General features: G+C 36.7%; 1 protein-coding gene across 3 annotated transcripts; it reads right to left on the reverse strand.

Moving 5' to 3' along the window:
• Positions 1-783: 783 nt before the first annotated feature.
• On the reverse strand, positions 784-23,946 carry Rmdn1 (regulator of microtubule dynamics 1). 3 transcript variants are annotated; one of them, XM_023703196.1, is made up of 10 exons: positions 23,714-23,946; positions 20,484-20,601; positions 17,762-17,843; positions 14,940-15,099; positions 9,924-10,013; positions 7,516-7,571; positions 6,061-6,148; positions 5,580-5,610; positions 2,474-2,607; positions 784-2,035 (listed from the first exon to the last, which is right to left on the reverse strand). In XM_023703196.1, the coding sequence occupies exons 1-10, from the start codon at positions 23,837-23,839 to the stop codon at positions 1,997-1,999; spliced, it is 924 nt and encodes a 307-aa protein (XP_023558964.1). In that variant the 5' UTR covers positions 23,840-23,946; the 3' UTR covers positions 784-1,996. The 3 variants fall into 3 exon arrangements, with proteins under 3 accessions (XP_023558964.1, XP_004643153.1, XP_023558965.1); XM_004643096.2 differs by having other exon boundaries at positions 17,762-17,849; XM_023703197.1 differs by lacking the exon at positions 23,714-23,946 and adding an exon at positions 22,953-23,062 and having other exon boundaries at positions 17,762-17,849.
• Positions 23,947-24,073: the final 127 nt, after the last annotated feature.

The raw sequence follows: 24,073 nt of genomic DNA on the forward strand, positions 1-24,073 counted from the left end.
ACACTAAACATTCAATTACATCCTTATCCCAAGATTATTTTTGGACTAACCCAAGCCCCTAGGTTCCTCTTATTTCATTACCTGATACTAATGAAAACAAAATAAAACAAAATGAATTAAAAGTTCAAAGTCATCTTAAAGAGAAAACTGAAAATGAGGAAAGATGGTAGGGGTAGAGTGCTTACTTAGCAGGTATGAGGCTGTTTGACTCCCCAGCACTGAGAAGAAACAATAGTAAAATTTTCTAAAGTGTTAATATAAGTAAGTTGCAGACCTGTCAAAACCTTGAATTAGAAATTCCAAAACTCAGAGTGCACAAATGCAAAAGTGTGAAATGGTTGCTGACAAAATCAGAACATATCTCAGAAATGAAGATTATAAAAGAAACTACACAATACATATAACTAAAAGCAAAATGAATATGGAAGACATATAAATAATAGGAAACTGAAACCCAAAAAAATGAGAAATACAATTCCAGTAAAAAAAAAAAAATTACCTGAGATACAAAAAATTAGTCTCTAAAAACAAGCTTGATCAATGCTTCTCAATATGAAATGAGAGGGGGGCCTGGCCATAGCTCAGTTCTTTAAGTGGCTGCTTCCACAAAGCTGTGAGCCTCAGGTTGCTGTAGTTCAACTCCCACAACACTCCATCCAGACAAACCATGCCTGAGGGCATTCAGAGCAAAAAAAAAAAAACCCTTATTCAATATGAAATGAGAGAACATCACTATGACAAATGGACTGGTCTCTAAAAGATGCTGTGAACAGAAAAAGATTAAAAAAGTTAACCAGGCAGCAAATGCAATGTATGATCTATGATTGTAGGACATTTGAGGGAGTTTGAATATGGTGTTAATAGATGCTATTTTATAGTTGTGACAATGTGTTTGTTTTTTGGAAGATACCCTCAGGACAGAGGATACATGGTAACATAATCTGCAATTAAATTGAAAGATTTAAAAACAAATATAGAGATAAATAGTGCACACTATTGCTGAATCTCAGAAGGGTATATAGAACGCTCATTTTTAATGCCTGAAGACTTAATATGACAGAAAGAGCACATACCATTGTAGCATTATGATTCTTAAATCCTTTGTGGAAAGAATGTGCCCATGTAGCTGAGGATGTAGCTTTATTACACTGGTGGTGAACATGGTTAGCATGCACAAGCCCTGGGTTCAGTCCCATCCACCACAAAATACAGAAATGAAGAAAAACTGACCTACACACAGTCTCAGATGGATCTAAGTGGCATGCAAGAGGTTCCTTTTTACAAGGCTTAAAATTTTAGTGGTTGTACCCAGCCACAATGCTACAAAAAGTAACACTGACCTTAAATTATCTTAATTTCCATTTTACCCTTAAATTCTGTTTCATTCATCTCAGTATGAAATACAATTTGGACTATTTGGTGAGCAATTCTGTGCACTTGTGAGACTATACCACACTTACAAAGAAGCCACTCCACTTCCAGCCCTCCCCTGACTTGAGTTCTCTCCTCATGCAGCCTGGCCCAAGACACATCACTTTATACCAAGAACCCCTGAACGTCCTTGTCACCTTTCACTGCACCTTCTCTGCAAGATCTCAACTCTGTATCAAATCTAGCTTAAAAATGCACTCTCACAAGCTCTGTTTCTTTTTTCATATCACTTTCATTTCTTGATATCGTCTCCTAATCTGATCAGTACTTCAAAATTTCATTCTATTTTGTGTTGGTGTCCCAGATGCAAAATAATATTTGTGCCTGAGCCATGGGAATCTTTATAGGATACCACAGTTAGGACAATACAGCATTCTCTTGCCACTTTCTTTGTGAGGAAAACAAGACTTCTCAGTTCTGAATATTTAGTCAATTTAATGGTCATAACATTAAAAGAACTGAGGAAAAAGCCACAGAACAGACTTAAGGTTAATTATATGTAATTCAACAGAAAAGCAGTTTGTTGGGTATTTCAGTTTCTTCTCTGAAAAGTTTTCAGTTCTTGTCACAAACCTGTGAGCAACTGAGCTGCTTCTGTCTGAATCTAAAATAGAAAAACATTTATGAATAAACAATATGGCTTAGAGATTAACTTGAGAAATGTACATTTATAAAGTGGATTATACTTTCTAGACATTTCTAAAAATGAAGACAGGGAATAAAATTGTAAGAATAAATTTTTTTGGATGAGATTCACAGAACACTTTAATACACAAACCTTGATTTTATGTTTTAAAAGTCTGACATGATCTATAAATGTCAAACAACTAATTCTGTATTGCAGCAAGCAACCTACTATTTTGTTACAACTAAATATTTCCTATACAGAGATAAATGTGAATATATCCACATTTGAAATGAACACTATTGTGTTTCCAGCAGTACTCACATTTAGACAATTATACATGTAGAAGTTCTTAATTCACCTTTAGTAATGCCTCAATGAAAACTTGTCTGCCTTACTGTACTGGAGATATTTTACCTGTTTATCTTCTTCTGTGTGTGCCGGATAGTCCTTGGCTTTCATTAGCCATAGAGAAGCAAGCTTCTTGTTGTTTAGCTTCAAGTATGTCTTTCCTAAAAGCAGCAAGTTTTTGCTGTAGAAGTTTGGATCCACTGTACACAAAAAGGAAGAACAAATTTAGCTGAAGAGAAACAGTATTGCTTATATTTTTACAAGTTTAAGTACTTAAATTGTGATAATAAAGTTCTATGGTTAAGTTGAGTAGGCTTACTAGAATTCTGTTCAACTGTCCTTACACAAAATATCTGTAAAATAATCAGCACTGAATGAATGTCTACTCCATGTCTCATTTTCACAACAATTTTATAAAGTTGGTATATCCATTGAGAAGCTAAGGCTTCCGACTGAATGTTAGCTACATAACAACTGCAGTTTTCTTCTGAAATCCTGTTACTGCATCCCAGATCCCTTCAACAGTGGCTACAACATAACAAGCACTCAGTGCATTAGCTGAGAAAGTAGACAAAATCATGGCAGTACATAAAGGAGCAGCATTTGCCAAATGTTGTAAGGCAATGAAACAAAGTTTCTGCTCTCTTTGGAATTTATAATGAAAAGGAGAGAAATGAACATATTGTTATATGTGGGTTAAGAAATGATGTTCAAGAAACACAAACTTCAAAGTGCTACAAGAAGCATCCCTCCCCTCCAAAAACAACAACAACAACAACAAAAAAAAAAAATCCCCACCCTAACAGATCATATCTAAAGCTCACTTGGAACATGAACTGTATTCTCCCCCCAGAGCTGAGACTGTGCCTGGCCCTCTTAAATGACAATCCCTCTGCCAGTGAGATACATCCCATCCCTTAAAAAAAAAAAAAAAAAAAATTTGAGACAGGAACCAGGCTTAATGGTGCGTACCTGTAATCCCTGTACTTGAAAGGCTGAGGCAGAAAGATCGCCTTGAGTTCAAGGATAGCCTGAACTACACAGCAAGGCCCTGACAGGTTTGGCTGTTACTAAAGTTAATCTCAAATTTTTCAATCCTTGTGGCTCAACCTTCAACCTTCCTAGTAGTTGGGAATATGGGCAGATACCACCACAGCTCACTGGGACAAACAGGATTTTAACACAATAAAGGGGACATTCTTGGCTGAAGGAAAAAACCACCCAGAGAAGCCTGTGGAGGTAAGGGTAGTAAACAGTAGTCACCAGAGACCAGACAGGGAAAAGAAGATTGGATAGAGGCACTGAGATGAGGTGGGATAAGAACTATAACACGGTAGTGTGGTTGTAGTTTAAACCAACTTATTATATTTTGTAAACAACTCTTAAGAGATTTCAGAGCCTCCTGACACAAATAAATGACAGTGTTTAAGGAGATAGAGATAGTAATTACCCAGATTTAAACATTACATATTGTACAGATGTGCTGAATTAGCATTGCTCTTCATAAATACATACATGTTCATTAAAACAAATTTTAGGCCTATGAATGAAAATATGGAAGTATCTTCTTACTAACTTTGTAATTCTTCACACAGTTATCACCTAAAAGACCTATAAAAGTCTCTATAGTCAAAGCATACTTTCTGGAGCTGGGGTATGGCTCAGTGGTAGAACCATTACTTGTCATGTGGTAGGTGGCCCTGTATGTGCTCAAACCCCAATACCAAAAAGAAAACACATCAGGTATGGTGACTTATGTCTGTAATCCTAGCACTCTTGAGAGATTGGGACAAAAGGATCACAAGTTCAAGCCCAGCTGAGGAAACTTAGATCCTGTCTCAAAATTTTAAAATTATAATTAAAAACATAATGTTGGGTATTACCTCAGTACAAAGGTCCTGGGTTCAAGCCCCAAGGGGGAAAAAACAAAATAAAACATATTTTTTCCTGCATACAATTATGATTAAATTCACTTCCTTGGTAATTCAGAGCTGTTTAACTTCTGTGATTTAAATATATTTGTATGACAATATTGACATACTTAGGTTTCCTTAGGGGTAAGTACAGTGGCTGACCCATTCATGTGTTTACTTAGTCATTGGTAAGCATTACCCTGGGCCAGGAGGATACAACTACAAGCCAGAAACAAAATCTTCATCTTCCCTGAGTTTGTCGCCTAGACAGATCCATCAAAGTTCATAGTTTGGGGTTCAGGAAGCACAGGACAAGCTTCTGAGCCACAAGGGAAGGGTGCTCAGAGAAAATGATAAAAGGAGGTTGACCGGAGTTAACCAGAGTTTTGTAACTCCATGAACGCAGGGCCATGTTCTTCTCAGGTCCAACCTTAAGTCTGTAAATTGTAATATTTATAATTATATTTTAAAATCTGAGATGATTTCATTCATGGTCATATTAATGACATCTAAAAATGTGATCATAAGGTATCAAAGGCAACAATAAACCAAATTTGTAAATAAGACAGATTAAACATTCCAACATAAATCTTCAGAAAGCTTTTTTAAAAACTAAAACACTAGTTATAAAAACATTTAAATAGGTCCATTTGTGTAAGATCACTAATAAACACTAGGTCTCCTTAATTACAAGACAATTAGATTTTAGAGCTATTATTTCCAGTTGTTTTGTGGTATATTTGGTAACAAATAGTTATATCCTTTACTTTCCTACTTCTTTATTAGTATTAATATGGGCTAATTTGTAGGATGATGGGCTGACAACAGTTCTATAGGGCTTTTTCTTTTTTTAAAAAAAATTAACAACATAAAAATGCAGTTTTCATCGAAATGCCTCTAACTTGTGTAAGTTTAAGTAACTATCAACTTACATAAACAACTTCTCAAAAAGAAGATTGAATTACATTAAATGAAAGCATTCCACAAATACACAACTAATTTCAACAGTGGCCTAGTTAGCTGATCTTTATTAAGTATTTTAAAATTGCTTTATAATATTTACTAAAAAACTGTAACAGTATTTTATTTTTAAAATTTCACGTATTCAGGGTCAGAGATCTAGCTCAGTGGCACAGTGCCTGCCTGGCAAGGACAAATTCCTGAGTTTGACTCCTGGTACAAAAACAAAAACAAAAAAACTATATACTCAGCACTTACACAATTTTTAACAATATTAGTATGTGAAATACAAAGATTACCTTGTTCTGCTCTGTGAAAGTAGCCCAAGGCCTGTTACAAACAAAAAGGGCAAACAACATAAAAAGAATTAAAGTTGACTCACTTTTTTTTAAAAAAGCATTTTCTGAAAGATCTATTCCCATATTAAATATGTCAAGAAGAAAATCATCTTAAAACAATCAGTTTCATGAGATTAATACAGCCAAATATAAAATATATGTACTAGTTGTGGTAGTAATTTTTTTGTTATTTAGAATGTGTACTCTTATTACATATCTATATACTCCCCTGTACTCCCCAGTACTGGTAATTGAACTTCTGCACAAAAAGCACTCACCAGCCATGGATAATAAGCATTAATTCTGTGATACGATAGTTGAATTGGATCATTAGAAACTTGCTCAAGTCCCTCACTGAATCAGAGCTCCATATGTGTGGACCTTGTAGGACGGCGCTGTAGTTAAGAAATCAGTACTAATGTAACAAAGGACATCATACTACCTCCTCATAGGTGGAACTAGGAGGAGTTGCAAACAACATTTTAGCAATTCTTCTTTGGTACCAAGGCATTTCAGCGAATGTATAACACCTATAGAGAAATAAAACAGCATTCACGTCCATTACCATCTTTTTTCACATAAACATCTTAATAGATACTATAAATGAATCCTCTATTATACCACTAAACAATTTGCGTTTTATTTGCATGATACTCAATACTTAATATTCACACTGAATTATCTAGAGCCTGAAATGATCCATTAGTTGTATATTTCATGACTGAATACAAATAGCAACAGTACAAGTAGTGATATTATATCATCAATCACTAAATGCTGGGCTAAATGGCTCTCTCATGTATTCCTTATAATTGAATGATACAGGATCCATAGTCAGTATTTTTTACATAAGGAAAACTCAAAAGAAGTTTAAAAATTTTATCCAATGACAAGGCTGAACAAAATATACATGGATAACAAGTGCTAACAATTTGAATCCATTTCCAAAGGAGTAAAGCAAATGATTTACATCCAAAAAATTTTACAACTTCCTGATACAAAGAGAAAAGTTTGAGATCTCTGACTAGAGTCTTGGGCAGAGACTGTATATGTTTTCTAAGTGCCTCTCAATCATCATTAATCTCTGGTAGTTAAATACGTTCTTTATCCTGAAAAAAAAAAATTACTTGTCTTTTAGAAGCTTTATACAGGACTGCTTACAAGGTACCCTTTTACATAGGGTAATAAATATTTAGCTCTATAGACTACACCTAAAGGAAAACATAGCCAACCTGCTATTTCAAGACTCCTACACAAGCAAATATATAACACACTGGTATACTCTAATATCAGGAAAACAATTATCCACCAGCAGATACAAGGTCACAATGAGCTGGGACATAGCTCTGTACAGGGCTTGTCTAGCATGTGAGGCCCCTGGGGACAGCACCCTTAGCACAAAAATATAAATAAGTAAAAAAGATTACATTGCTTCTTTTAAACTAGGTGGTATTTAACAAACTTTAACCATGAAAAGATTCTCTTGAGGCATGCTCTTATATTACTCTTATTAGATTAATCCCTTTTTATTTGGCACAGTAAATTAAGATACTTTTCCCAACACAGGAAATTTTAAAAGGCCTATAACTTCTAAGTTCTTTTAAGTGCAACTCTGTTTCTCAATGATTTGAATAACAAGGTTCAACATGATCACAAATTTAGTATGTTCCAAAACAGGTGCTAATTAATGGATTTAACACTCTGAACTCTCCGGAGTAATTTTTTTGGCGGAACCAGGGATTGAACTCAGGCCCTTGCGCTTGCCAGGGAAGCACTTATTCTACTGAGCTATCTCCCTGCCCCCTCTCCTGAGTATTGAAAATGTTACATCTTGCATAAATGACTTACATACATAGTAACATTTTACTACCACTGAAATTGTAAAAAACTTTCTTACCAAATACCCATAAGGTGAATTGAGGTAGCATCTTTAGGGTTCAGTTCAATTGCTTTCTACCAAGAAATGAGAAAATCAATTATGCTACTTTTCTAGGCACCAGTAAGTACTTCACTACATTTGCTGAAGAAGCCCTGACTTTTTAAAAAGCTGCAACCTTAAATTTTACTTTCTCTATGATAATACCAACTTTCTTCCTCCTGATCCTTTACTAATGACCTGTACTAAAGTTACTACTGTAGGATCTATTAAGTGAAAGGAAAACTAAGTCCTGCTTTGGCAAATAGTAAACGAAAAGAATTCTTTTCTAAAAGGACTAGAAGTATTTAATTTGGACAGATCTCTTCTATTTGTAGACTATGTTCAATTTTTGCCACCTGCATTTACCAACAGAAAAAAATAATATTTCTTATAGGATAGAATAATTTTGTGCAATATTAATAGGTTAATAAGTCTACCTAATTTTGTTTAGTATGTCAATTAGTGTAAAAATAAAAAAAGCACAAGGTATAGAATAGTTTTAAAGAAATTACTCCTTAGCCAGCCAGAGCAATTTAACTTGACTATGTCTCAAAATGATTTAAAAAAAAAAAAAAAAAGCTAGGGTTTATAGCTCAGTGTTAAGAGGGCTTGCCTAGCATGTCCAAGATCCAGAGTGTTACCAAAAAAAAATGTGTTTTGCTTCTTTCATTCACTATTTTATTAAAAGCATTAAAGGAATCTCACAGATAAATGTCAATCCTAATGAAAATAAAGGCTTTGTTTTTTTAAGCCCATGTTTTCACTTTTAGTTTGGTAATAGACTGAGACACACAATTTCAAATACTCCTAATAGTTACGAGCTCTGGTTCTGAAATTAGACTACAAGTCACAGCTCAAATCAAATCATGTTCAAATCACAGCACAATGGCCTCAACTTGTTGATTTTAGTTAAGTTTTATATTCTTCCTCTGCTGGAATTATTCTTTAAAACAGACTAGTAGTGCAGCTCAGTGGTAATGTTTGCCCACCACATATATTTCTCTGTCCTCAGACACAATGAAATAAGTAACTTAGTTATGTTGCTAAGGAAATTATTTTACTGAACCTAAGATGCTAAAATAGTATGTTATACTATCATTTTATGTGCCACTACAAAAGGAAAATCCATTTCTGCCGATAATACTGTAAGGTGTGACTACACAATGCAATCTCAATTTGAAGATATAAAAATATGAAATATGCAATGATTGCACTATAAAATACAGATAATTATATACATTAATGCCTGAATAATAAGTCAAGTCCTTGACTCTCAGTGCACTGTTGCTGCTCACTTATTGCTGTATAAACTGGAACTGAGACAGTGACCATTGTCTTAACATGACAGAAGAGCTGCAGTACTGTCCCTGTGTGTGCTTCCACTGGTTGTTCTATTTCTGAGATGAACTACAGTAACAAAAAGAAATATATACTAAGGTTTTGGTGTTCATTTTTTAAAAAGGACTGATGTGTGTGTGTGTGTGTGTGTGTGTGTGTGTATTAAGAAATAAGACTCCTGGCCAGGTGTGGTGAATGTCTCTAATCCTAGCACTCAGGAGGCTGAGGCAGAAGAACCAGTTTGAGGCCAGCCTGGGATATATTCTGAGTTCAAGGTGAGCCTGAACTGCATAGCAAGACCCTGTCTCAAATATAAACAGACTTCTCAGAACTTTTGGCAGCTAAACGTTCTACCATAAGTGAATTATTTTTACAGGGGAATATTAAAACACAAAATACATAAAATCATAATGTTAACTAGCATTATAACTACGCTAATGGTATGTCAATTGGGCTAGATGTTTCATTAGCTTATGTAGGTATTCAGGACCTTTTGCGACTAGCCCTTTCCACAAAAACTGGGCTTGGCTATGTCAGTTGATTACATCAACAGAATTTTACAAAGTATGATACAAATATGTTTGATAAAAGTTTGCACACTGGACCTTCCACTTGGAGCTCTCACTCTTAAAAGCTAGCTGCCACACAATAAAGAAGCTTTGGTTGGGCTATGATAACAAAGACAAGTGGCAGGAAATCTAGCAGCTGAGAGGCAATCTTGAACATTCAAGTCACAGCTGAGGGCTTGGGTGAATGCAACCATCTATATAATCCGAGATGTACCAAGTGGGGACTTAGTAAACCCACAGAATTAAAAAAAAAAAGTAGCCCATTACTTTAGATTGTTTTCCAAGAGAAAGGCTGGCTATGTTTGTCCAGACTGATTCAGAAATCAGAGGTTCAAGTGATCCTCATGCCTATGCTTCTCACTGAACTGGAACTCCATGCCCAGCTTTAGACCATTAAGTCTCAGGTGCCCTGGTAACTGAAACCTATTCAGAAAGATAGCTGTCATTTCAAATTCATGAACTTGAACAAGTCATCAGTACCTCAAAATGCTCCTTGATAATGTAGGCATTTGCAATTTTAACCTTGATACCTTCATAATCGCCAACATCACTAATGCAGATTGCATACCACTGTAAGTAGAGAGAAAAAGTTGTGAAAATACTCTTAATAAGTGACTTAATATCAAGAAAAATCAGACAACTATTTACTCCTTGTTATTCCCATTTAACAAAAGTTATTCAGCATAAAAGCAATGCTAAAGGCAGTTAAATATATGTCTCAGTTACTCTCCTCATTGCTGGGACAATTACCTGACACCCACAATGAAGGAAGGAGGGGTTTATTTAGCTCAGTTTGTGGAGGTTTCAGCCCTTACTCAGCTGACTCTCAAGCAGAATGGCACATGGCAGAGGCAAAGAGCAAAGAGAGGGGCAGTGGCTGTGGCTGCTAGCAAGCCTCTTTTCCCTCTTTATATTGTAATTAACCACCCCATGGCCAGGATGTATTACTCACACCCATAATCCCATCGTTGGATCAAGAATCAATCACAAACTCTATAAGCTTCCCCATGATTGCATGAGGTTTTCGGGGGACAACTAGACACAAACCGTAACAATATATAAATAAGCTTGTTGTCCTAGCTACTCAGGAGGCTAAAGCAGAATCCCTTGAGCCTAGTTGTTTGAGCCCAGCCTATGCAACAAAGTAAAATTTTTTCTCAGAACACAACGATGACAAAATGCAAATAAGTAAAATGACAGCAAAGTATGTACCATGCTAACATTAATCAAAAGAGGCAAGAATGGCTATATTAGTATCAAAGAATGTAAAACTCAGAATATTTGTAGTGATGAAGAGGATTACAAAGGACAATTAGAAAAATTAGGGGCCGGGGAGATGGTTCAGTGGAATAAGCGCTTCCCTGGCAAGCGCAAGGGCCCAAGTTCAATCCCCACTCCCCCCCCCACAAAAGAAAAAGAAAGAAAGAAAAGAAAAATTAATCCTAAATGATTATTCTTCTAACACTTTTAAAAACACGCTAATATTCATGGGATCATTTTGATTCTTTTGTATTTACGTAAGCATGTTCTATGAGCTAATATGTGGTCTATTTTGGAGAAAGTTCCATGTGCTGGTGTGAAAAGTGTATTCTGTTGCTGGATGGAACACTGTACATATCTACTAAGTCCATTTATTTACAGGTTTGGTTTAGCTCGTATTTTTTTGCTGATTTTTTGGTCTAGCTGATTGTCTGTGACAGGGGCTGTTGAGGTTCCTGCATTAAAATGTATAGTGTTTATCTGTTTTTAAATAGCCATTAGTATTTGTTTTATACAGATGAGTGTGCCAGTATTTGGCACACACATACAGTCTGCCAAATGCATACACACTTCAGGAAAAGAAAAATTTGTATAAATGCTTTAATACTAAATTTATTGACATATCATGAGATTAATACAAGTTGCTTTTGGCATCTATAGTTATAAGCAGTGTTCATGGCCATGAGCTTCCAGACAGTTATTAGTAGGGCAAACTGTTGCTTGGGTAACCTTGGTCGTTAAGAGTGCTGTGCATGCTTTCTCAATTTTTTTCTCTAAGTGTCCACAGCGAGTGGCTACTTTGTAACATATGGCGCCCTCTAAGGTACCCCAGACAAAAGAACACCCTCTGTTGAAAAATACCATACATTGTTTCTTTTCTGGAAGTGCATATATGTGATTTGGCAGACTGAATATTTGACTGTTATCCCTTCCTCTTGGATTGTTCCCCTAACAAGTATGTAGTCACTATCTTCTGATCAGTTGTGGCTTGAAATCTACTTTGTCTCATGGTTCCTGCCTTGGAGCCCTCTGATATGGGTTAAAACCTCTACAAACTGAGCTATAAACTTTCCTTCCACAGTACTCTGAAAAAGGAAACAAGAACAGTGCTAGAAAAAAAAAAAAAAACAGTATCAGAAAATGAATACATATCCCTTATTCTTGGATAGGCAGAACCAATATACTGAAAATGGCCATACTTCGAAAAATGGTTACACAGACTGAATGCAATTCTGATCAAAATGCCGACAGCATGCATCAGAGAACTAGAGAAAGCAATTCTAAAATTCATATGGAACCAGAAGAAACCTAGAGTAACTAAAGCAACTCTAGGCAAAATGGTGCTATTGATTTGTGTCTGGATGTTCCCCCAAAGCCTCATGTGGTCCTGGGGAAGGCCCAGCTCGTTGCAGTTAGCTGAATATCACTTGTAACTGGTTCACTATCTCCTGCTTGTTGGGACCTTGAGTGCTACACCACCCTCAGGAGGACAGCCAGCGCGCAGTATTAGGAAGGAAAAGAGACTCACATCACCCTGCCTTGTTGGGGCCTTGAGTGCTACACCACTCTCAGGAGGACAGCCAGCACACAGTATTAGGTAGGAAAAGACTCGCATCACTCTGCCCGGGAGCCTACTATTGGTTGCTGAAACCTCTACAAAGTGTGAGCTGAATAAACCTTTCCTTCCTTAACTCTGGGTGTTGGGTATTTTTGTCTCAGTAAGGAGAGAAAACCAATTAAGACAAAAGGAAAAACAGAAAGCATCACAATCCCCTACTTAAAATTATACTATAAAAAATTATATTACAAAGCTACTGTGATAAAAAACAAAATGGCACTAGCAAGAAAAGCAGACCCAAGGATCAATAGGACAGAACAGAAGCTGCAGAAACAACTTTACTACTTTATCTTTGCAAAGGGTTCAAACAGCTTCACTGAAAGACAGCCTCTAATAAATGGTGCTGCAAAAATTCTTCACATATCAAAGATTAAAACTACACCCATATACAACTGAAAGGGATCAAAGGCCTAAATATTAAAACAGAAACAGGGGCCAGGGACATGGCTCAGCAGCATAAGTGCCTGCCTGGCAAGGGCCAAGTCCTAAGCTTGATCCCTGGTACAAAAGCAAATAAATAAATAATAATAATGCAACAGAAATAATCTGCTTCAAAATAGAACAGGTAAAAAACACTTGAGGACATAAGTGTAGACAAAGACTTCATGAACGGAACCTCAATTGCACAGAAAATATTACAAAGAAACAACTGGGATCACATCATTTTAAAAAACTTTGGCTTAGCAAATCACGAACAGTGCAAAGACATGACTCATAGAAAGGGAAACATTTTTATCATTTATTCTTTAAAGGATTAATATCTAGAATTTATAAAGAGTTCAACAACAACAAAAAAACCCCAAATCTGATGACCCAATCCAAAAATGGGCATCTGAAATGAAGACATTTCTCAGATAAATGAGTAGAAACAGAAAATACATGAAAAAAAGTTCCGTATCACTGGTCATTAAACAAATGCAAGTTAAAACAACACTGAGGATCCATCTCACTCCAGAAAGAAAGGTGGTCATGAAGAAAGCAACCAGTAACAAATGCTGATGAGTTGAGGGTGGGAAATGAATGAACCCTTTTCCACTGTTGCTAAGAACAGAAACTGTTATAATCAGTATGGAAATCAGCATGGATAGTGCTCAAAAATTTTAAACTAGAGGTTCCATGTGACTTAGTTATAACTCTTTGAGGTATCTTCCCGAAAGTTAAAAGCACTGTACAACAGCACCACATGTACATCCATGTTTATAGCAGCACAAATTGTAATAGCTAAATCTTGGAAATAGCCAATATGTCCATCAATGGATAAATGTATATGCAGTGGAATACTGCCATAAAATGGATACACTTGAGACATTTTTAGGAAAATGTATACACTTTGAGAATATAATTTTCGGTGAAATAAACTGAACATGCATTTATATATTTCATTGTTTCTCTTGTGTGAGAAATGCAAAGGGTAAATGAGGACCAAAATGGAGGATAGATATTGGGAAGTAGGAAGAAAACATTCAGATAAAAAGGGGAACAAGGGAGGGAAGAGGAGGAGGAGAAAAGGAAGGAAGGAAACAAGGATTTAAGAAATTAAAAATGGAAGGAAAAACAACAGAAACAAAGTTGTGTAAATGGAGCAGGGAAGAAAGATTAAAGGAAGGAAATGGAGGAAAAAAAGAATTAAGATATATACAGGTACAAATTTCCTCTGATGAATGCAATCATTATGTATGTCAAAAATGTACAATAAAATTAATTTCTAAAAAATACTGGAAAAACTAAACAGAATTGTAAGGAAAAAATAAAATATACAATTGTACCTGGAAAGTTCAGTGTTCTACTTTTAATAATTTATAGAAAATCCGTAAAACTTTAGAGGATTGGAAAACTATGAACCTATATGATCTAAGTAGCATTTATAATACATTTGTAACATATTCTTTTTCAAAAGAACATTGACAAAGGTGAACCATGTTTTCTAACTATAAAATATCTCAATAAGTTTAAAGGAATTTGTATCTGCTTTATATTGTAAACACACTAGCAATAGGCAGTAATGGAAGACAGAATACTAACTTGTACAGGGAACATCTGGAAATGTGTGGAGATGCAAGTTGGTTGTCACAGTGACTTGCAGCTCTACTAGGGACAATTCAACATGTTGAAAGTCCTAACCAAAACACCATAATACTCCCAAACTTCCCACACTAGCTACTGAAAGTGTCCTAAAGCAACTGGGACTTTCAAAATCTAGCTGAGATCCATGTAAAAATAAATCTCATTGGGTCTCAACTGCCCAGCTCCTATACTCCTACCTTGAAATAAAACAAAAAGTAATATACAAAACAAATGAGAAAGTATTAATCAAGGACTTGTCATAAAAATAAAGATAAAGTTAATTCATGAAGCCTATTTCACATTTGTTTAAAAATAAACATCCACAAAAATAATATCAAAGCTCACAACTTATCAAAACTTCTACAAGGCTAGAATTATAGGCATGCACCAACCATGGCCAGCTAAAGCTATAATGAAGAAAGTGTTATAAAAATAAATATCTTTCCTACATTTTCAAAATATAATAATATCCTTTACTAAGTGAACTGTGAATAGTCCAGTACAGATCAGTGTTCCTTAGCACATACGGCGACAGCTAATTATAACCACCTCACCTTATGGGCAGCAAAGCTGGACTCATCTTTTTCCAGTGCCCTTTTTGCATATTCAAGGGCTTCGTACACAAGAAGTTTCTTCTCCTCTTCTGAAGTCCTGCTAAGCTGAGCTCTATCACGTAATGCCCGTGCCAAACGCCACAGTAACTCTGCATCTTTACTAATTTTAAATGAAACAGAAAGCCACCAATTACACTCATATTTAAAAATTGTTGGGGGCCTGCCACTTAGATCAGTTCTTTAAGAGGCTGCTTCAACAAAGCAGTCAGGCTCAGGTTGCTGTGGTTCAATCCCCACAAGTCAAGCCAGCCAAACCTGCCCTGAAGGCATTCGGAGAAAAAAAAAATTGTTAAAGGTCACACCGCTGATAAATGATCTTTCCATTTGATAGGACACAGAAAACAATATGGGGCTGGGGAGATGGCTCAGTAGAATAAGCGCTTGCCTGGCAAGCTCAAAGGCCTGAGTTCAATGCCTGGTTCTGCCAAAAAAAAAAAAAAGAAAGAAAGAAAGAAAGAAAACAACATGGTATCAAAAGCTATTTATCAATGCTAAATCTATTATTTTCTCTTGTTAAAAACTTTTATATACTAAAACTTCCTAAAAACATCCAATATTTTTCATAAATACCAATGTTTCTATAACACCTAAAATACTTTCTTAGGAAAATACCTACATTTACATTCTCTAGACACTTGCCCTACAAACTCACCATTACTTGAGGCCTGACTTTAATAGCACTGTGCTTCACACCATTCACTAAACAGCTGAGACACAGCCCTAACACACAGACTCTGTAACAGGGTCGTGATCTAAAAACGAAACTACTAATCCCTAACCTCAAATATAGCACTTGGCACACCAGAGCTATGTTAGGTACTTATTAATGGATGTAATCTTAAAATAAATCCCGTGTTTGAATGGCATAACATGACGTAGGGCTTTTTTCAAGTACTAAACTATTTGAAAAACTATCAATTAATTATATAAAACAAGAAATGGTTAATAAATCAGTAACCACAATTGATAAAAATATCTTTAAAAAGTAACTTCAAATTACTTTTTATTAAATTGCCCATCTATGTCAAGTATGATAGTGCACGCCTATAATCCTGTAACTCAGGAGGCTGAGGCAGGAAGAATACCATGGGTTTAAGGCCAAACTGTGCTACATAGTGCACTGAAGGCCAGCTTCAACTACATAGTGAGATTGTCTGAAAAATAAAAAAAAAAATCATCTTTAAGTCTATCTTTTTATTTTATGATTTTTTTTGGCAGAACCAGGGATTGAACTCAGGCCCTTGCGCTTACCAGGGAAGTGCTTATTCTACTGAGCTACCTCCCCAGCCCACCTACTTATTATTTAAACAGCAAATAATATTCACATAAAATTTTAAAACTAAGCCAGTCATAGTTGCACATGCTTGTCATTCTAGTACACAAATGGCTGAGTTGGGAGACCAGCCTGGAACATTAAGCAAGTTCAAGGAAAGCTAGGTAGGAACAGTATGTATATAATTGAATAAACATAAACTATCTTAGAGATTACTTTTCAAATTATCACTGAAATGAATATGCAAAACAGTCACTTCACATTCTTATAGGTGGAATGGAAAAAAACTATTGATCCTGTACATGTTTCAGGCAGCAAACTGATGGATCTTAGGGAAAAAGCTAATGCTTGAGTCAAAGATAGGTAAAACTGATTCAGAATTTTTAAGTTTGGGAGATTTGTTACCTGGATTAATAGTTTACTTAGAAAATTGCAGAAATGATGCAATAAGTGAAGGGGAGTATTATTTATTCCTTATTATAATTTTTGTTTTATATAATTTTTATAGCTTTAAATTTTTGTGATGTTACTTAGTTTTTCCTTACAATTCTGCCTATTTTCCCAGGATTTTTTAGAAATTACTTTGATTGTACATTTTTGACATACATAATGATCACATTCATTACACTAATCCCATTTAGTCCTATTTGACTTACAAAGTTAACCTTTCTATCTCTACCCTCCAAAACTGAGCACACACTAACACTCTAGACTAAATACGTAGTCTAATAAGTCAAGATTTAAAAGGAGGTACTTTTGATTTTTCTGAAAAACTGTGCTTCTAAATAGTCACCTTTCAATGGAGACATAAGCTATTCTAAACCCTCATTAATTCACTGAAATTATATATGTACCAATAAAGAATTACTTTACTAAAAAAAAAAAGATACACAATATATAAGGTGTGAACAAAATACATAGTTACAGTAAAACATAATGTCATCAATCCCTTTTAAAATATTCCACTTCATCATTTCTGCCACTTCATGAAATAGTTCTACAATTTTTTTGTGTGTGTCTTTACATGGTGTAATTAAAAAAACACAGTGAATGCTGCTGTAGAGTGCCATCTAACAGAAATGCCAGTCAGCCAACATTATGGAGTATTCTCATCTATTTTATTCACCAGATCTGTCTGGCACTGTGTGACTTCTGGCTCTTCGCCAAAATCACTGAACATGAAAGATAAATATTTTGAATACATTCAAGACATCAAGCAATAATGACATCGAGGCAGCCAAGACAGGCAACTAAAGCCTCAAAAGAGATCTTCCAGGCAGTGGAAAGCATGAGGAAAGCATAAGTGTGTTCAAAGTCAGGGGAGTATTTTGAGAGGGCATGAGACACAATGTATCTTTATCGAAATTTTTTTTTTAATCTGTGTATTTGCTGCATTTTTTATCACACCTTGTACATAGCTAAAGTAAATATATATTCCAATGGAAAACTTTAAGGAAACCCAAGGCCAGGCCTATTACACATTGCCTACCTTTCCTTGTATTGAGTTAGCAACTGATAAAGTTTTTCTGTTTCTCCACTTTCATACAGGTAGTCTGCTTGCTCAAGAATCTCTTCAACTTCCAAAATTATAAAGGAAAAAAAGACATAAAGTAGGTCTTGTTAAGTCAAACAGCTATAATTTTAGGAAATATAAACAGTTGTATATAAAAGCTAGCAAAATCAGACACAGAAACTGACTACAAGATAAAACACTGTGAAGAATCTAGATGAATCATGGTAGAAATAAAAATAAAACTAATAAAAAATGATTTACTAAAACTATGCAAAGTAAAATTTGGGTCACTTACTCTGACAGAGGTATAACGTGTAAATATCTTAAAAAGCAATTTTAGGTGTAAGAATTTATTGCACACACATCTCCATAAACCATGGAAGGAGAAATGGGTAAAACACAGAAAAGCTGAAAAAGTAGGCAGATTCTTCCCTTGGACCTCTGGAAAGTAACACAGCCCTTTCCAACACCTTGATTTTGGCCCAATAAGAACCATTTTGGACTTTTGAACTACAAAAAGAATAGACTTAAAAAATATGCATTAAATCACTATTTGTTACAGCAGGAAAAAAACAACAAAAAAAAACCCACCATACTAATTTAACAGTATTAAAGACACCTATCTAGTATATTTGAAAGTGTTCATAGTATGTATGTTATTTTTATTGATTATTCTTCAACTCCTTAAAAACTGATTACTGCATTTAACAGGAATTCTACCTGTTTTTAATCCATGTAATCTTTAAATTGAAAGAAATTTAGTAAATAAGCTAAATTTTTTTTTGTGTATATTCTACTATGACCTCTCAAATCACATACCTCCAGTTTTCTTATTATACAGTACATTAAATAAAATGTATCCAGGCCTTAAAATGTAATTTAGAATCGTATTTATGTGTACATTTATTTTTATATCGTAGGGGAAGCTATCACATTTTGGGGCAACATTAGTCAAAATGAAAAGAATTAGCATACAAGAAAAGAGTAACAATTTCTATCTACAAATACAATCATACGTTCTTTTGAACCGAATGGAATCCTCAAAGCAAGTACTGTTATATCAGAGGTACTACCTTGAAACATAGCAGTTCTCAATTATGTTTAAAAGAAAAAAAAGATTGTGATGGAAAAATCAAATCAATAGGCAATTTATCATTTTTAGATAACATCTTCAAATTATTCTTCCATAAGAACTTTAAAAGAAATCTTTTCAAAACCAATTATCTAGGCTAGTCCCATCAGCCCTTGCGCACCACCATCCCCTCTCTGCCTCGGCGCTGCCTACAGAGGTGGCAGCCATCTCCCACTTGGCACCGTGGCAGCCATCAGACCCCCTCATGAAGCCCAAGATCAACAAAAAGAAGCCCAAGAAGTTCATCCGGCACCAGTCAGACAGTTATGTCAAAATTAAGCGCAACTGGCACAAATCCAGAGGCATCGACAACAGGGTGCGGAGGAGGTTCAAGGGCCAGATCTTGATGCCCAATATAGATTATGGAAGTAACAAAAAGACAAAGCACATGCTGCCCAGCAGCTTCCGCAAGTTCATGGTGCACAATGTTAAGGAGCTACAGGTACTGCTGATGTGCAACGAGTCTTACTGCGCAGACATTGCTCACAATGTCTCCTCTAAGAACCGCAGGGTCATCGTGGAAAGAGCAGCTCAGCTAGCCATCCGGGTCACCAATACCAATGCCAGGCTGTGTGGTGAAGAAAACTAGTAGATGGCCTGTGTGCATGTTTATTTGTGCTTCAGCAGAACCACAAAAAAATGCAAAAAAAAGCAATTGTTTTATCCGTTACCTTTGCCTTTATGATTAAAAAATGAAGACCATGAGAAACAGAGGATTAACACATAAATTAAAATTTCCAGGGCCTGTGAGATAGCTCAGCAAACTAAGTGCCTGCTTAGGCCAACACAGGGACTGGGGTTCAATCCAGCACCATATGCCACCCCAGCCTTGGCTCCGGATGTGCTGAGCCAGCCACCAAAATGGGGTATGGTGGCGCACACCTGTCATTCCAGTGCTGAGGAGCCTGAAACAGGAGGATCACTATGAGTCTGAGCTGTATAGTGAGACACTGTACCAAATACATAAAAATAAATAAAATTTCCAATTAAATTTTGGTTCTTTCTACAACTAGCTTAACCAAATTTAATTTTTAAAAAAAACTTGGTAAATTACCAAAAACTTGGTAAATTTTAATATGTTTACTTATTATATCGAATAAACATGATGGAATTTTTCTACTTTCAAACCAGTTATCTGATATTTGATACCAAATTCCATCCCGTAAATAAAATATTTCTATTTTAAAGTAGTAAGTCTCTTCTTAATCAAGAAAAGTGTATCACCTTGGCATTAGTGAAACATGTAAAAGAATCACTGGAAATTGGAGCTTAGCAAGCTTGCTATAAAGCTCTGAGAGTTCATGCTTTGCAGGTAACACATGGTCTCTGTGATTATTCTTTCCCAACACCACCCCCTCTAACATTAAAAAAAAAAAATTAGCCTAAGGGTTGAACAAATAATATAAAGCATTAACACAGAAACACTGACAGTCATCTGGCCTCTAGAAAAAAATTAAAATGGCAGGCTGGTCAGAACAGCAGAAAAAACCTGTACTATAAAAATGCTAATTTCACTGTCTATTTAAAAGTGAAAATAAGTATTCCAGATATTTATTTTAAACTTACCTTTAGCTGTGGCATGAACTACAGCAGCCTGAGAAATGATGTGGTAAGTTTCAAAACCCAAATAAGACAAGGCTGAGAATAACAGGCCACTTTTGAAAGTTCTTGCGTTTCCTATCACCTATGGAAAATAATATGGTCAGTTGTCAAACTTGGAAAATCTGAAGAAATTACTACTTTAAGCAAAAACTATAAAACTTTCTTTCATTTTCAAAGATATTAATCATAAAAATATTGGAAATTCAAAAACTGCTCCATCAAGTTCATGAGCAAAATTATTTCAAGCCTTATGGGGAGACTGTATCTTAGTAAAAGATACTACCCAGATATGGTAAAAACCAGTCCTGGGCTGGGGATGTACTGCACTGGCAGTACACTTGCCTGCCACACACAAGGCCCTGGCTCAATCCCCAGCACTGCAAAAATACATAAAATCAGTCATGGCAGTAATCCTGGATTGGAAGAGATAGAATTTATTTGCAGAGACACAAGTGTGATACACTATAACACAACGTTTCTCTTTAACACAGCATGTGTTCTCTTTTTATTCTCATCACATAAAAAAGCAAGCTATGCTATCTTTGAAAGACAAGCTGCATTTCCTTCTTAAAAACAAAAAATTTAAAAAAAAATTCCTCTTGATTTCACATGTCCCTTAATTTCATTTCTTATTTTTCAGCAAAACTCTTCAAAACTTCAGCAAAAGTTTTCTGTACTGTTTCTACTTCCTTTCTTCATCCCATTCTCTCTGGAACCCACACAAGTAATAATACTTTAAGCCTCACAACTTCACTGATGCCATTCTAGTTAATGACACCAAGGATGCTGCTACAAGTTGGGTATATCTTACCTAAAATGCTTTGGACTAGAAGGGTTTCAGACATCTGATTGTGAAATATTTGCACAAATGAAATGAGATACTTCATAGGTGGAACCACAGGCTGAATATGAAATACATTTGTTTCATATACACTTTACACATATAGCCTGCCAGTAATTTTACTATTTTTAATGTGCCTATGTTTTTGACTGCGACCTATCCCATGAGGTCAGGTACAGAATTTTCCACTTATAGTGCTCAGTTAAGTTTCTGATTTTAAAGTATTCTGAGATTTAAATTTTCAGATTAAGGATACTCAATGCTCAACCCCTATTTCCTGTGGTCAATTTTGAATTTTCATCTTATTTGACCTTCCAACATTTGACCGCTGATCACTTCTTTAAATGAGTGGACAGTTGATTTTTAGAAACAGCTTTATTAAGATATAATTTACACCCAGTTTAAGATGTTTACAAATGTGACAAACTATTAATATCACAATGAAAATAAATCAATCCCGAAGGTATTTTCTGTCAGTGCTCCAGTACAACTGGCATGGCAAAATTGAGCTTTGAAAGTTAGATGTTTTTCTCTAGAGATAAGGGGCTTCTCCAACTTCCTACTGCCCAGGCCAAAACCAGCACTGTCTTCTTCTAAACTCAAAACACAATGACAGGATGTGTAAATGCTGGCTGCAGGATGTCAGGGACTACTTCCTTCCCACAGAAAAGGGAGAAATGAAGTTGAAGACGCTGGAAACCAATAAAGCAAGCCTGGAGACACGTACAGTCTCTATCCACGTCTTACACAAGACATCTGCACATCTGTACAGGGTGACATAGTGATCTGAGGCAAATGAGGCCCCTTCATCTCCTCAGAGCTAGCTTTTAATAAATTCTTTTTCCTTTTTACCAAAATAAATGGATTCTTTTGACTCGGCCACTGGCACAGAGAGACACTTTAATTAACCAGCAACCGAACACCTAACTATATTCTGCTACTGCCAAAACCCTTAAGTTCATTTTTGAAATAAAATGCTCCACTATTTCCTCCTGCCTCAATGACTGCTCCTTCTCGTTTTCTCAGCCCCTCATCTCCTATATCTCAAGGCCCACATGTCCTGGGTTGCTTCTATCTACAATCTTATTTCATTCAGTCTTAGATACTATCAGCAAGCCCAAAACACTATCTTTGCCTGGTCTCTCCATGAGCAAAATTATTTCAAACCTTATGGGGAGACTGTATCTTAGAAAAGATACTACCCTTATCTTTATATGAACTTTATTTGGCACCTCACAACTGGTTCTGCTGGTCATGGTTGGTGGCTCATGCCTGTAATCCTAACATTCTGGAGACTGAGGCAGGAGGAGACCACAAGTTCGAGGCCAGCCTGGGCTACATAGTGAGTTCAAAGCCAATCTAAACTACACTGTGAGACCCTATCTCAAAAAAAGTATGAAAGATCCAAGACTCTGCGATACCTCCAAGACACTAATAATTTGTACAAATGTCTGAGGTTCTTAGTATGAACGCTGGATTTATCACGTCCCCTCCAAGAAGCAAAATATAAAAGTGACATCAATTCCAAGGTTATTTAGTAAAACAAAAACATTTTGATACCTGCCCCCTTGTCTTTGACCTTGACCACTTGCCTGTCCTAGGAGAAAACACAGGCTGTTTCTTGTTGGCATCAGCACCAATGAAGAAAGTCTGCCTAAAGCCACGTGAGCGTTCTGTGAGCTTTCAAAGTCTACTGCTTGACTCAGCCTCCCTGGGGACGTTCACTAGAGGAGCCAAGCTAAATCATACGTGGACTTCAGACCAACAGAAACCATAAGATAATAAATGTCTGTTTTAAACAGTCAGTTTAAAAGATATATTAGTTTCAAATAATGAAACAGTTCAAATGAAACTGCATACGCATCACTGCCATTCCTAACCCCCTCCCTTTCCAAGAATTAACAGTGGGCCGCAGCCAGTCCAACAGAAATGTCACATCTGAGACTACAAGCCACCATCTCATCCTGACACTCATCTGTAATAAGGAGATAAAACAAGGAACTCCGAAATAATTACAAAAGCAAAATAGCACAAAAATCTTCGACTGTGTCACAGAAACTGTTGGTCACAAAAGTCGCGCGGTGACAGCTACAGTAAGAGCCTTCGCGGTATCCGACGCGGCCGACCGTGACACTCCCAGCGGTCAGCGCTCCCTCTCCGTCCTCTCCCACGGGCAGGACGGGCAGGGGCGGCCGCTCCGGGGACCTCGCGCTCCCTCCCCACCCATGCCCGCCCTCCGTCGCGCCCCTGGGGGCCTCCAGGAACCCCTGGCTGGAAATTTTGTGGGGGCTGCAAAATGCAGAGGGGGCCGAACCCACTCTTCGGAGGGCGCGGAGCCCGGACGGCGCGTTACCTCGGAGCGGCGGAAAGGCCGGAGGCCGCACTGCCCGCGGCTGCCCGGAGTCCCCGAGGGGAACCGAGGCCCCGGAGCCCCGCGTCCCACGCGAAGAAAGCGCCACAGTCGCGAGGCCAGCGCCATGACCCACGCTCGCGCGCCTGACCTTCCGGGCCGTGAGGCGGCTACGCAGCTGCGAAGAGTGAAAACCGACGTCAATCTCAAGAGAACAGCCTCCTCCCGGAAGCGCTTCTACCAGTCAAACTCCTTCCTCCACAGCTTCCGGGGACGGGAAATGCCCGGATGAGGTGGGACTTCGTGGGTCTTCTGCGCTTGCGCGCAGTGGAAGCGCCCTCTACTGGTTGATGTTGGGTCCCA

This window comes from Octodon degus, unplaced genomic scaffold (assembly GCF_000260255.1).
Source record: "Octodon degus isolate 3935 unplaced genomic scaffold, OctDeg1.0 scaffold00165, whole genome shotgun sequence".
Taxonomy (NCBI): domain Eukaryota; kingdom Metazoa; phylum Chordata; class Mammalia; order Rodentia; family Octodontidae; genus Octodon; species Octodon degus.

Bases quoted from the DNA above. Each gene is read 5' to 3' on its own strand.
- Rmdn1 (XM_004643096.2), bottom strand. From the start codon at position 23,839: ATGGCGCTGGCCTCGCGACTGTGGCGCTTTCTTCGCGTGGGACGCGGG. The intron at 6,149-7,515 runs GTAAGAAAGTTT...ATTTCTCTATAG, and splicing joins ATTCACCTTATGGGTATTTG to GTGTTATACATTCGCTGAAA. The intron at 2,036-2,473 runs GTAAAATATCTC...TTTCTATTTTAG, and splicing joins ACACAGAAGAAGATAAACAG to ATTCAGACAGAAGCAGCTCA.